Consider the following 13,600-nt stretch of genomic DNA (forward strand, 5'->3'; position numbering starts at 1 on the left):
CTCTGAGGCATGTGGGATCTTCCCGGACCGGGGCACGAACCCGTGTCCCCTGCATCGGCAGGCGGACTCTCAACCACTGCACCACCAGGGAAGCTCGACTTTGATACTTTTGAAGAGTAGACTGTTCCTCACTGTGAGTTTGTCTGGTGTTTCCTCATGATTAAATCGAGACTATGCATTTTTGGCAAGAATCCTTGGAACTTCCCTGGCGGTCCAGTGGTTAAGACTCTGCACTTCCACTCGGCTATCAAAAGAAAAAAGAATCCCACAGACCTGATGCTGTGCCCTTCTCAGTGCGTCATATCAGGAGGAACATGATGTTGTTATCTTGTTATTGGTGATGCTAATCTTAATCACTTAGTTAAGATGCTGTCTCCCAGGTTTCTCCACTATAAAGGTACTATTTTCCCATTGTAATTAGTAATTATCTTGTGGGAAGATACTTTTTTTTTTTTAAACATCTTTATTGGAGTATCATTGCTTTACAGTGGTGTTGGGAAGATATTTTGGCACTCTGCAAATATCCTCTTTCTCATCGTACTTTCACCTACCAGCTTTAGAATCCATTGATGGTTCTTGCCTGCAACAGTTATTACTGTAGTATTTCCTCATGGTGATTTTTGATTTCTATCATTCTTTTTATCTTTATTCTCTGGATTTTTTTTCTTTCTGTAAGGAAGAGCTGTCCCTTCTCCCCATTTATTCATTCATTTATTTATTCATTCATATCATTATGGACTCATGGATGCTCAGAGAAGTGTGGCTCCCTCATACTTACTGCTCTATTCCCGTTCTTTCATTATTTTTACCCTGTTCCCACCCAGAAGGGCATTCTCCTGCACGACCACAGTGCTGTTATCGCACACAGGACACTTGCCATTCCTGTTCTTTCCTGATGTGGAGCTCATAGTCTGATATCCTCAGTGCACCAGTGATAGTCTTTACTGTGTGTATGTTGTGGTCCAGAATTCAAGGGCTATGTGTTATGTCTGGTTTCCAGAAATCTCTTAAATTTCCCCTACTTTAACCTAGAACAGTTCTCCAACATTTTGCGACGGGGGAGGATCTCTCTTGATATTGATGATTTTGAAGAGTCCTGACAGTTGTCTTGCAGAATTTCCCTCCACTGGGTTTGATTCCTCCGGAATAGATTTAGGTTAAACATTGTTGGCAGGAATATTACATACACTGTATTGTATTCTTCTCAGTACATCATATCAGGGGATACCTGATATCAGTCTGTCCTATCATAGTTGCTGTATCCCATCACTTGGTTAAGGCGATGTCTGTCAGATTTCTTCATTGTAAAGTTACCTTTTCCTCTTTGTAATTAATGTACTCGGTGGGGAGACACTTGAGATTGTGTTGAATATCCTATTTCACTCAGTGGTTATAGCATCCATCGATGTTTCTTGCAAAAGTCAATTATTAAATGGCGGTTATAAAATGGTCATATTCTACTTCTGTCATTGATTCTATATTTATTAGTTGACATTAGTCTGGAAGGAAGATCTTTGTTGTGACCTTTAGTTGTTTATTTACTTACTTAGGGTCAGTATGGATTCACGGATTCTGTTTTTAATAACTTTATGGTGTAACTCATACAGTTCACCCATTTAAAGTATACACACTTCTTACGGTTATTAGTATATTAACAAAGATGTGCAACCATCACCACAATCAATTTTAGGACATTTTCATCATCTCAAACAGCTACTTCATACCCTGTAGCTATTACCCCCCAACTCCTGTGTCCCATCCCTAAACAATCACTAATTTACATTGTCCCTAAGTTTGCCAATTTCATAAAAACGGAATCATATTATGTGGTCTTTTGTGACTGGTTTCTTTCACTTAGCATAATGTTTTCATGGTTCTCCCATGTTTCAATAGTTATTCCTTTTTATGGCTGAATGGTATTCTATTGTATAGATAGATATACCAGGTCCATTCATCAGCTGATGGACATTTGGGCTGTTTCTACCTTTTGGCTATTGTGAATAACGCTGCCATAAAAATTGTTATACACAGAACAATGTAAACATACTTAACACTACTGAGCTATACACTTAAAAATGGTTGAGATATTAAATTTTATCATGTGTTTTTTACCACAGTAAAAAAAGAAAACAAATTTAAGAAATGTCTGTATGATAGAATATTATATAGCCATTTAATGTAACATTTTTAATACTTTTATAATAATAAAAAGATGTTTATGGTATAATCTTAAGTTCAAAAGATGCAAAAGTCATAAATATTTCAAATATGTAAATGTAAATAAATCTATAGAAACATTTAGAAAGATGTTTGCTGCAGTTAGTAGTGATCATCTCAAGATGATAGAATTATGAAAAAACATTTTTCTTTATAAATTTTAATAAGATTTACGAAATGGGTATGTATTATTTTTATAATCGATGTAGAACACATATACTATTTCAGAATTCCTTTCTATTAAAGAAATAATATGCTGTAAAGAAAAAAATGTGTATAAGTTTTGGTGTGGGTATATGTCTTTTCATTTCTCTTGGCTATATGCCTAGGAGTAGAATTTCTGGGTCATATGGTAACTTTATGTTTAAACATTTTAAGAACTGCGAGACTGCTTTCCCAAGTGTCTGCACCATTTTACATTCCCACCAGCAGTAAATGAGGATTCTGATTTCTCTATAGCCTCACCAACACTTGTTATTATCTGTCTTTTATCATAGCCATCCTGGTGGGTATGAAGTGGTATCTCATTGTGTTTTTTGGGTTTTTGTTTTAAATTATTTTTTATTTTTGGCTGCGTTGGGTCTTTGTTGCTGCGCGTGGGCTTTCTCTAGTTGCGGCGAGCGGGGACTACTCTTTGTTGTGGTGCGCGGGCTTCTCATTGCAGTGGCTTCTCTTGTTGCAGAGCATGGGCTCTAGGCATGCGGGCTTCAGTAGTTGTGGCACACGGGCTCAGTAGTTGTGTCTCTTGGGCTCTAGAGCACAGGCTCAGTAGTTGTGGTGCACGGGCTTAGTTGCTCCGTGGTATGTGGGATCTTCCCGGACCAGGGCTCGAACCCATGTCCCCTGCCTTGGCAGGCGGATTCTTAACCACTGTGCCACCAGGGAAGCCCCATCTCATTGTGGCTTTGATTTACATTTCTTGATGACTAATGTTACTAGGAATCTTTTCATGTGCTTATTGGCCATTTGTGTATCTGCTTTGGAGAAACGTCTGTTCAGATCCTTTGCACATTTAAAAACTTAGGTTGTCTTTTGGTTATTGAGTTGTAAGAGTTCTTTATATATTCTGAATACTAGACCCTTATCAGATACATGATTTGCAAATATTCTCTCCCATTTTGTGGGTTGTCTTTTCACCTTCTTGATAATGTCCTTTGATGACCAGAGTTTTTAATTTTGATGCAGTCCAATTTAACTGTCTTTTGTTACACATGCTTTTGATGTCATCTAAGAATCAATTTTCAAATTCAGTCATGAATTTTTTTTTTTAAATAATTAATTTATTTATTTTTGGCTGCATTGGGTCTGCGTTGCTGTGCGTGGGCTTTTTCTAGTTGAGGCGAGCGGGGGCTACTCTTTGTTGTGGTGCGCGGGCTTCTCATTGCGGTGGCTTGTCTTCGTTGCATTGCACAGGCTCTAGGCGCACGGGCTCAGTAGTTGTGGCTCGCGGGCTCTAGAGTGCAGGCTCAGTAGTTGTGGCGCACGGGCTTAGTCGCTCCGCGGCATGTGGGATCTTCCCAGACCAGGGCTCGAACCCGTGTCCCCTGCATTGGCAGGCGGATTCTTAACCACTGCACCACCCGGGAAGTCCCATGAAGATTTACTCTTATGTTTTCTTCTAAGTTTTATAGTTGTAGCTCTTACATTTTGGTCTTTGATCCATTTTGAGATTGGTGCCCGTAAACAAAGTTGGGTAGGTCGAGCACATTCTCAGAAAATTCTCTGTGAGTATTCTGCAGTAGAGCCTTGTGGGTATCTTCAGTTTACATTGTGGCTAATCAGTAACTGGAGAGTGGTCCAGGAGAATGGTGTTCTCTGGGCATTCCCATGGGCCACACTTGTGTGATTGATCTGTGTTCCTCAAAGATATATGTTTAAGGTTTTTTCTGTACCAATTAAATAGGAAATTTTCCATGAGAAAAATGGGAGGAAAAACAGTAATTTCATTTCTTTTACTCTACAGGACTTCTTTTTGTTTTGTGTGGATTTACTAACCAGGCTTGTTTAGGCTTGCTATTCAACAACTTAGTTTCAAATGAAGGAAAGACACTATTAAAGGAAAAAATGCAAGTTTAGTAAGATCATATTCCAGTTTGACTAGAAATGCTAGTTCAGGGCTTCCCTGGTGGCGCAGTGGTTGTGCGTCCGCCTGCCGATGCAGGGGAACCGAGTTCGCGCCCCGGTCTGGGAGGATCCCACGTGCCGCGGAGCGGCTGGGCCCGCGAGCCATGGCCGCTGAGCCTGCGCGTCCGGAGCCTGTGCCCCGCAACGGGAGAGGCCACAACAGAGGGAGGCCCACATACCACAAAAAAAAAAAAAAAAAAAAAAAAAAGAAATGCTAGTTCAGATTTATTATAAGTACATAAAATATCTTTATTATTTCTGCTAAGTTATAATTTAAAACTAGAGCACAGAGAAAGTGTTACTTTTGATGTAGAGGAGTTATCTAAGTGCTACAGTTATATAGCATCTTTTTAGTGCCTCTTCTGTTCCCGTCAGATGCTTTGATTATACCACCCTGTTTATGTAAACTGTTCATCTTGCCCAGGCTTGATGAAAGGAATTAGGGGTGTCAGGATAAGGCATTAAAAGACACACCTGTTTTCTTCACTGTTAGAGGTCTTAAGAGAAATGTTTGAGAACTTCAGTTGTGTTTCAGATTTTAGCGTTATTGAAGAGGTTTTAGCATTTTATGGGAGGATAGAATGATTTTTTTTTCCATGCTAGAGGGTCTCACAGTTCTGGTTTAGTGAAGAGGGCCAAGTGAGTTGGAGGAAAAGCAGATTCATAGCAGTAGCTGTTGAAAATACGAATCCATTACAGTGAGTTTACTTTTTGTCTTAGTTATTTTATGTAGGACTTTTTCAAGTGTATACTAATGTTCACTGGATACTAATAATCTATCACTGTATACATACAGCTTGGTTTAAAAATATGTGAATGAGGATTAAAAACAGTAAGTAAATCAGGAGCATATCTAGATAGGGGCCCACAAAGTCGAGGCGAAATGTATAACATAGCTGATATTTTTGTCTATTTGTCACTCTTTTAAGCTAGGGAGAAAAACGAGAAGATTTATTTAACACTCAGTGTTGTTGTTGCTATTCTTTTTTTTAGTTGCTCCGCGGCATGTGAGATCTTCCCAGACCAGGGCTCGAACCTATGTCCCCTGCATTGGCAGGCAGATTCTCAACCACTGCGCCACCAGGGAAGTCCTCAGTTGCTATTCTTTTTTAAAAAAATTTATTATTTATTTTACTTTTGGCTGTGTTAGGTCTTTGTTGCTGCACGTGAGCTTTTCTCTAGTTGTGGCAAGCGGGGGCTACTCTTCGTTGCGGTGCGTGGTCTTCTCATTGCGGTGGCTTCTCTTGTTGCAGAGGATGGGCTGTGGGCATGCAGGCTTCAGTAGTTGTGGCACGTGGGCTCAGTAGTTGTGGCTCATGGGCTCTAGAGCGCAGCCTCAGTAGTTGTGGCGCACGGGCTTAGTTGTTCTGTGACATGTGGGATCTTCCCGGACCAGGGCTCAAACCCGTGTCCCCTGCATTGGCAGGCGGATTCTTAACCACTGCGCCACCAAGGAAGCCCGTGTTGTTGTTATTCTAAAACGTAAATGTTATAAAGGGATTAACAGAGGGGACTGTCAGAGAATCAGAATGCACCTCCACATCTATATCTAAGGGGTTATTAGATCTGCTTACACGTTAGCGTCAGGAAGAGCCTTGGACATCGTATACAAATTCCAGGTTGCCACATGCATTATAAATGCACAAAACCTCTAAAATGTAGGAATGTGGTGGTTAACCGTTAAACCAAAGTGCTTTGGTGTGTTTACCCCAAATGCAGGAAAGCCATTCTTCCCTTTGTAGCCATGGAATTTGTCTTATTAAATAAGATTTTGTATTTATAGTTTTTTTCTGGCAATCAACTCCTAGTAAACATTTATAGTACAAATAACTGAGAACCACTTCTGTCTTGTTTTATACTTTACTGTTTCTAAGAATGATGAGTCACAAAATCTTAAATTAGGAAATTGTCAGAAATAGAAAAGACTTTAGAGAGAGCTTAAAGACATTCAGAAGGGTTTGGTTTATCAGTTGAAGACAGTCATTTGATTCCATTTTTGTGGACTTCCGTCAGTCAAGCAAATCTGTCTCCTGATGGTATTAAATCTTGTCTGTTCATTCGTACTTGCAGTCTACTGTGATGACTGGCATAGAGTTTTGTATTGTTTTGTTTTGTTTTTGGCTGGGCCACGCAGCTTGCGGAATCTTAGTTCCCCAACCAGGGATTGAACCCGGGGCCCCCCACTCCCCCCGTCAGTGGAAGTGTGGAGTCCTAACCACTGGACCACCAGGGAATTCCCCGGCATAGTGTTTTATTAACTCTTTTATTGAAGAGGAAGTTACATGACTTTCTAGATCTAAAGGAAGTCAGTGGCCTTAGTAAGATGCTATATACTATCTAACTTGCTGTCTCCTAGAGCTAGCTTCAAAAAAGAAGTAGAATATATTTGATTTTTAGGTGTAATTCAGACTTTGCAAAGGGACCAGGATTAGTGTCTGTTTCTACTGTTTCTGCATGGCTCTCCAGGTCTGTTTCTTTATCTTCAAAGTGTGAAAAATAATAGTACCTAATTCATCGGACTGTTTTGAGGAATAAATAAAATAATACATTAAAAATACTTAGCACTGGGACTTCCCTGGTGGCACAGTGGATAAAAATCCACCTGCCGATGCAGGGGACATGGGTTCGATCCCTGGTCTGGGAAGATCCCACATGCCACGGAGCAGCTAAGCCCGTGCGCTACAACTACTGAAGCCTGCGTGCCTAGAGCCCGTGCTCTGCAACAAGAGAAGCCACTGCAATGAGAAGCCTGCGCACTACAATGAAGAGTAGCCCCCGCTCGCTGCAGCTAGAGAAAGCCCGCGCACAGCAACGAAGACCCTACGCAGCCAAAAATAAATAAATAAATTTATAAAAAACAAACATACACTGAGTACTCATTATATTCCAGACACTGTGCTAGGTTTTGTTTTTTTTTTTAATCAGTGATAATTCTGTCTTACCTTTGGTCAAACCATATAACCTCCCTGGACTAACTACTAGTCCTTACCTATGAAATGAAAGGCTGAGACTCGATAGTGCTGAATTCCCTTCAGCATTATTTCTGAAAATGCAAGACTTTAATGTAGTCCCTATTTAACTACACTTTATTAAGTAATAAATAAATATGAAAAATTGTTTAAACTCACTATATTAAGTAATTAATAAACATGAAAAATTATTTAGAAATTGTTTAAAGTCATCAAAACCATAAATTAAATCAAGAGGCCAATTTACCTATCAAATTAGCAAATTTTTTTTTTTTTTTTTTTTTTTTGCATTACACGGGCCTCTCGCTGCTGTGGCCTCTCCCGTTGCGGAGCACAACCTCCGGACGCGCAGGCTCAGCGGCCGTGGCTCACGGGCCCAGCCGCTCCGCGGCATGTGGGATCTTCCCGGACCGGGGCATGAACCCGTGTCCCCTGCATCGGCAGGCGGACTCTCAACCACTGCGCCACCAGGGAAGTCCGGCAAATGTTTTTAACTCTTAATATTCCTTTTTTATTGAAGTATAGTTGATTTACAATATTATACTAGTTATTACAAGATAATGGCTGTAATTCCCTGTGCTATACAATATATCCTTGTTGCTTATATCTTTTTTTTAGTATTTTAATTTAATTTATTTTTTTATACAGCAGGTTCTTATTAGTCATCAGTTTTATACACATCAGTGTATACATGTCAGTCCCAATCGCCCGATTCAGCACACCACCATCCCCACCCCCACGCCACTTTCCCCCTTGGTGTCCATACGTTTGTTCTCTGCATCTCTGTCTCAACTTCTGCCCTGCAAACCAGTTCATCTGTACCATTTTTCTAGGTTCCACATACATGCGTTAATATACGATATTTGTTTTTCTCCTGACTTCACTCTGTATGACAGTCTGTAGATCCATCCACATCTCAACAAATGACTCAGTTTTGTTCCTTTTTATGGCTAATATTCCACTGTATGTATGTATCACATCTTCTTTATCCATTCGTCTGTCGACGGGCATTTACGTTGCTTCCATGACCTGGCTATTGTAAATAGTGCTGCAGTGAACATTGGGGTGCATGTGTCTTTTTGAATTATGGTTTTCTCTGGGTATATACCCAGGAGTGGGATTGCTGGGTCATATGGTAATTCTATTTTTAGTTTTTTAAGGAACCGCCATGCTGTTCTCCATAGTGGCTGTATCAATTTACATTCCCACCAACAGTGCAGGAGGGTTCCCTTTTCTCCACACCCTCTCCAGCATTTTGTTGTTTGCAGATTATTTATTTATTTATTTTTGGGTCACATTGGGTCTTCATTGCACGTGGGCTTTCTCTAGTTGTGGCGAGCGGGGGCTACTCTTCCTTGCAGTGCACGGGCTTCTCATTGCGGTGGCTTCTCTTGTTGCGGAGCATGGGTTCTAGGCACGCGGGCTCAGTAGTTGTGGCTCGCGGGCTCTGGAGCGCAGGCTCAGTAGTTGTGGCGCACGGGCTTAGTTGTTCCGTGGCATGTGGGATCTTCCCGGACCAGGACTCGAACCCATGTCCCCTGCATTGGCAGGCGGATTCTTAACCACTGCGCCACCAGGGAAGTCCCCAGTATATGGTTTTAAAGAGAAAAAAAAAAAAAATCCCCACATGCGTGGGGTTCTGTGCTCTGCCTTTTTCTTACCCTTTGGGTATCTCAGTCTCCTCAACTCCTCTGTGGACTATGTGTGGCATTAAGGATGGCACGTCCTCCTGCAGTCAGTGTGGGCAGCATCTAGAAACCCGTGCTTTCCCTAAGGTGGAATTAATTGGTTCCAAATAGCCCAAAGAGGTAGATACATGGAAAAGATGAGATTGACATGGTTTTAAAAGGATTTTCTCTTTACATGCTTTTTTTTCATGTTTTTTTTTAACAGTGCCTTTGAGGATGAGACCATGAAGCTCCGGCAGCTGAAACTGGATAATCAGGTGAGCAGAGTCTCCTCTCTTGAAAGACGTGGACAGCTATACTGACCATGAAGCTGATGGTCTGGACTTTGGGCTCCGGCAAGACCCACATGCCTTGAGGACATCAGCATTAAAACTGGCCTTGGATTTTCAATCACGAAAATTCCTTGGCAGCTGTCCTAAGAATTAGGAAAATGTTAACATTGTATTTCTGTGTAGTTAATTTGATCCTGCTGCCTTAAACACCTCTCTGCACTGTAATTTCATGTAACTACAAGATCTTTTTCTTATCTTAAAATGCAAATCTGAAAATGGTACCGTGCTGCTTAAAAGCCTCTGTTGTCTACAGAATACTTTTCTTCACAGCACTGGTCCCACTTTTCACTTACGCATTATTATTATCCTTTTTTTGCACTGATTTGACTTATGTTCATCTCCTCCATTAGACTAAGCTCCATGAGAACAGGAGCTGAGTCTGTTAATGATGACCGTTGTATCAGAAGTTCCTGGCCTAGGGCTGGGCCCATGTAATCCTTCATTAAATGTTTGAATGAAGGAAGGAATAAATGAACAGTTTTGTGCTGTTATATGATGTGATCATCATGATTAGTCAGTTTAGAACCTATACCCAACATATATTACTTCCATATGAATGTTTTCTAATTCAGGAAATTCTGTAGGTCCAGGCTGTGATGTAGGATCATTAACAATCAGTGTCTAGAGTGGTAGGTGACTAAAAATACCTCCAGAGTTTTGTCTTGCTTTTTTATGTTGCTGTTGGACCTCGTAACAGGACTTGGAGTGTAGTAAATTACTTTAAAGGTGGAATCACCACAAACTAGTTACGAGGTCTCCACGGGGACGCGCCTGGGACCATCTGGCCTCCAGGGCCCCTCCCAAGCCCTTGGTGTCCATGGTGCCTCCGTGGGGCCTGTCACCAAGTCCACCGCCTCTCAGGCCCCCACCTGGGAGGGCTTCTCATGTGCGCCTGGAACGGGGCATGGCCCAGTGGTGACCCTCTGCTTCAAGGTGGCGGCAGTCGCCTCGGTGGTCAGCACCACGCATCCTGCTCTGCCCGCTGCCCTCCTCCCTGGCTGGGCTCGGCCTCCCGGGCCTGGATCGTGGCCTCAGCCTCACCGCCTCGGGACGAGGCCCGGTGGTGGTGCGCGCCGTTCGCCCTGCCCGCCTCCAGGTGTGCTGGCCCAGGGAGCCCGGCAGTAGCAGCTTCATGGACAGGCAGGCTTCCTCACAACCACTGCTGGCATCCTTTAAGGAGACCGGGGCACATTTTAAGCAAATCTGGTGTTGCACAGCAGGGTAGGAAACGGCTACAAACGTCTCAGCAGTTGCAGGAGGCTGCCTGCATCTCCCTGCGCAGGGCGTGTGGCCTCTAAGCAGAGGAACCAGCACCGGTTGTGCACCTGATTCCGTAAAACCGCTGCTGAGCCTGTGAAATCGACGGTTCTTTCTAGTGCTGGAAAGACAGATAAACACGGGAAGGAAAGGAACCTGGGATCACTTGGGAAATCCTGATTAGGTATAGATTTATCCGGGCCCCCCCGCCCCCCGCCCCTGCCCAGGAGCAGAATATTTGAGCCCTTTATCTTTTGCATTCCATTGCATAGCAGACTGTATTTAGGGAGACATACCACAAGGTTTTAGATTTTTGTGTAGATCTTTGATTTATTTTTATAAGGCTCAGGGGTACATCCCTTGCTAACATGAAATGAAATCTATGGTCATCTACCAAGTAATGAAATAAGACATAAGATTTAAATTTTGTGCAGTTTTTGAGTTTGGTATATAGGTATATTTTCTGGATTTTTAAAAAAGATGGCCCAACTGTTTTGTAATTTTCTTTTCAGTGAGACTGCTACATGTGGTGTGGTATGTGTGTGGTATTTTGGGGTTTGGGGATTTTGTAAGCCTTTTTATAGTACAAACATTTTTAAACTATGGTTTTACATAGGTAATAAAAGCATATGAAGGACTTTCCTGGCGGTCCAGTGGTTAGGACTCAGTGCTTCCACTGCAGCGGGCACAGGTTCTACCCCTGGTCGGGGAACTAGGATCCCGCCTGCCGTGTGGCCAAAAAAATAAAAAAATAATAAGAATTCAAATAATACAAAAAAGATATTTGGTGAAAAGTCTTTCTCCCTCTACTTGGCTAGTTCTTTACCAGAGATAGTCAGTGAATATAAAGACATAAAATTTTATGGGAATTTTTAAAGATTCAAAGCAATCTCTTTGGACCTGATGTATAAATTTTGTTGATAAGTAGTGTAGGAGAATCCTGTGCGAGCCCTGAAATGCTGCCATGAACAGAAGAGCAGGGGGTCAGGGACTTCACCGTCAGACGGCCTGTAGCAGGAAGGGCAGCGCCACATACTGAATACAACACTGGGCCCAGAAGCAGACTTTGGTTCCCGTTCTAGCCGTGCCTTTAATTAGCTGTGTGATTTTTAAGTAAGGTCCTCAAACTCTGTGAACCCCAGTTATTTTGTGTGTGGAGTGAGGTCAGACTGGGTAAAATAACAGCTTGTTGGGGAGCATCTTAGAGTGTGGGGGTCCGGGCTGGGATGGATGGCGGTGCCTTGAGGAAGGCTCGGTTGCTCCTCACTCTGGCCTGCCAAGCTGGCGGCCTCTTGGTGGGAGGCTCACAGTCCAGGGCCTGCCAGTACCCCCCCACCTCCGAGGGGTACGGGGCATTCCCATCGTGACCGTGAGTGTCAGTGGACTTGGGAGGGGCTGGGGACCGTCCCTCTCCCCCCACCCCCGCCTGCGGTGTGGGGATTCTGCTGTGGGAATGTCCCTGTGGTTGAGAGTTACTGGTCTGAGCTTGAGAAGTAGTTTGCTGAGAGCAGCCAGAGTTGCTCAGTCCCGTGAGGATTGGTTCATACTAACCAGTATCATAAGCAGTGAATCTAAGTCGGGATTAATTTATTAAGTGCTAGTGAACCATATACCAGAATCATCAGGTCATCAGTTTCCCGTTAGAAGAGTCTGTCTGGTGAGTTTGAAATCAGAGCAAGTGGAGTTTGTAAAATGAGCTTTATTGTAAATATCATTGTGTGATGGTGTAATTAATTCACCTCTACTAAAGGGATGTACCTGCCCAAGGAATGAGATACATGATATCTGGCCAGGACACTCCCTGCCTTGGATCATTCGTACTAGAGACACAAGGTGAATCCTGCTCTTCAGTTCTACTTACCTTATTTACACAGAGACCATTTCCCTTCTCTCAGTGTATTCTTTTATCATCCACTACAGTGTTATTGATTTGATTAAATTCACTTCCTTCATATCTATCCTGTTTTTCTGATAGTTAATCTTAGAATTTAATGTTTAAAACTCCTAGACTTTCAGGTAATTTACACATGGCTGTTTTTGTCCTATACAGATTTTTGAACAGCTTTATTGAAATGTAATTCACATATTATTAATGCTCAGTTACAGTGTACAAATGATTTTTAAATCTTGTGTAAGTGGAATCATACAATATACAGTCTTTTGTGCCTGGCTTCTTTGGCTTAGCAAAGGGCTCACCCATGTTGTAGCATGTATCAGGAATTCATTCCTTTTTACTATTGAATACATTCTGTTTTGTGGACAGACCATGTTTCTCCATTCATCAGTTGATGGACATTTGGGATGTTTCCACATTACAAATAATGCTTCTCTGAGCATCTGTGTACAAGTTTTTTTTTTTTTTTTTTAAATTATTATTTATTTATTTATTTATTTATTTATTTTTGGCTGTGTTGGGTCTTCGTTTCTGTGCGAGGGCTTTGTCCAGTTGCAGCAAGGTGGGGCCACTCTTCATCGTGGTGCGCGGGCCTCTCACTATCGTGGCCTCTCTTGTTGCGGAGCACAGGCTCCAGACGCGCAGGCTCAGTAGTTGTGGCTCACGGGCCCAGCCGCTCCGCGGCATGTAGGATCTTCCCAGACCAGGGCTCGAACCCATGTCCCCTGCATCGGCAGGCGGATTCTCAACCACTGTGCCACCAGGGAAGCCCTGTGTACAAGTTTTTGTGTGGACGTGTTTTCATTTCTCTTGGGTGATCTACCCAAGTATAGGTATACCAAGATATACCTAATATGCCTTGGGTAATCGGAGTGTCTTTGCAGGTCATATGGTAACTCTGTGTTGAACATTTCAAGGGACTGCCAGACTGTTTTCCACAGTCGCTGACCGTTTTACACTCCCACCAGCAGTGTATAAGGCTTCCAGTTTCCCCATTTTCCTGCCAGTACTTATTATTGTCTGTCTTTTTTTTTTTTTTTTTTTAACATCTTTATTGGAGTAAACTGTTTTACAATAGTGTGTTAGTTTCTCCTTTACAACAAAGTGAATCAGTTATAC

The 13,600-nt window shown here is 42.4% G+C and overlaps 1 protein-coding gene across 4 annotated transcripts in view; it reads left to right on the forward strand.

Moving 5' to 3' along the window:
• The first annotated feature begins 8,889 nt into the window (after positions 1-8,889).
• TULP3 (TUB like protein 3) overlaps positions 8,890-13,600 on the forward strand; it is a 26,026-nt gene continuing 21,315 nt past the window's right edge. Inside the window, exon 1 of one of the 4 annotated variants that reach the window (XM_028490913.2) lies at positions 8,890-9,255. In XM_028490913.2, the coding sequence (XP_028346714.1) occupies positions 9,187-9,255 (69 nt within the window). In that variant the 5' untranslated portion in view covers positions 8,890-9,186. The remainder of the gene's footprint in view (positions 9,256-13,600) is intronic. The other 3 variants (XM_028490912.2, XM_007117048.4, XM_055085421.1) reach the window with 3 other exon arrangements.

Source organism: Physeter macrocephalus, chromosome 6, assembly GCF_002837175.3.
Source record: "Physeter macrocephalus isolate SW-GA chromosome 6, ASM283717v5, whole genome shotgun sequence".
Taxonomy (NCBI): Eukaryota; Metazoa; Chordata; class Mammalia; order Artiodactyla; family Physeteridae; genus Physeter; species Physeter macrocephalus.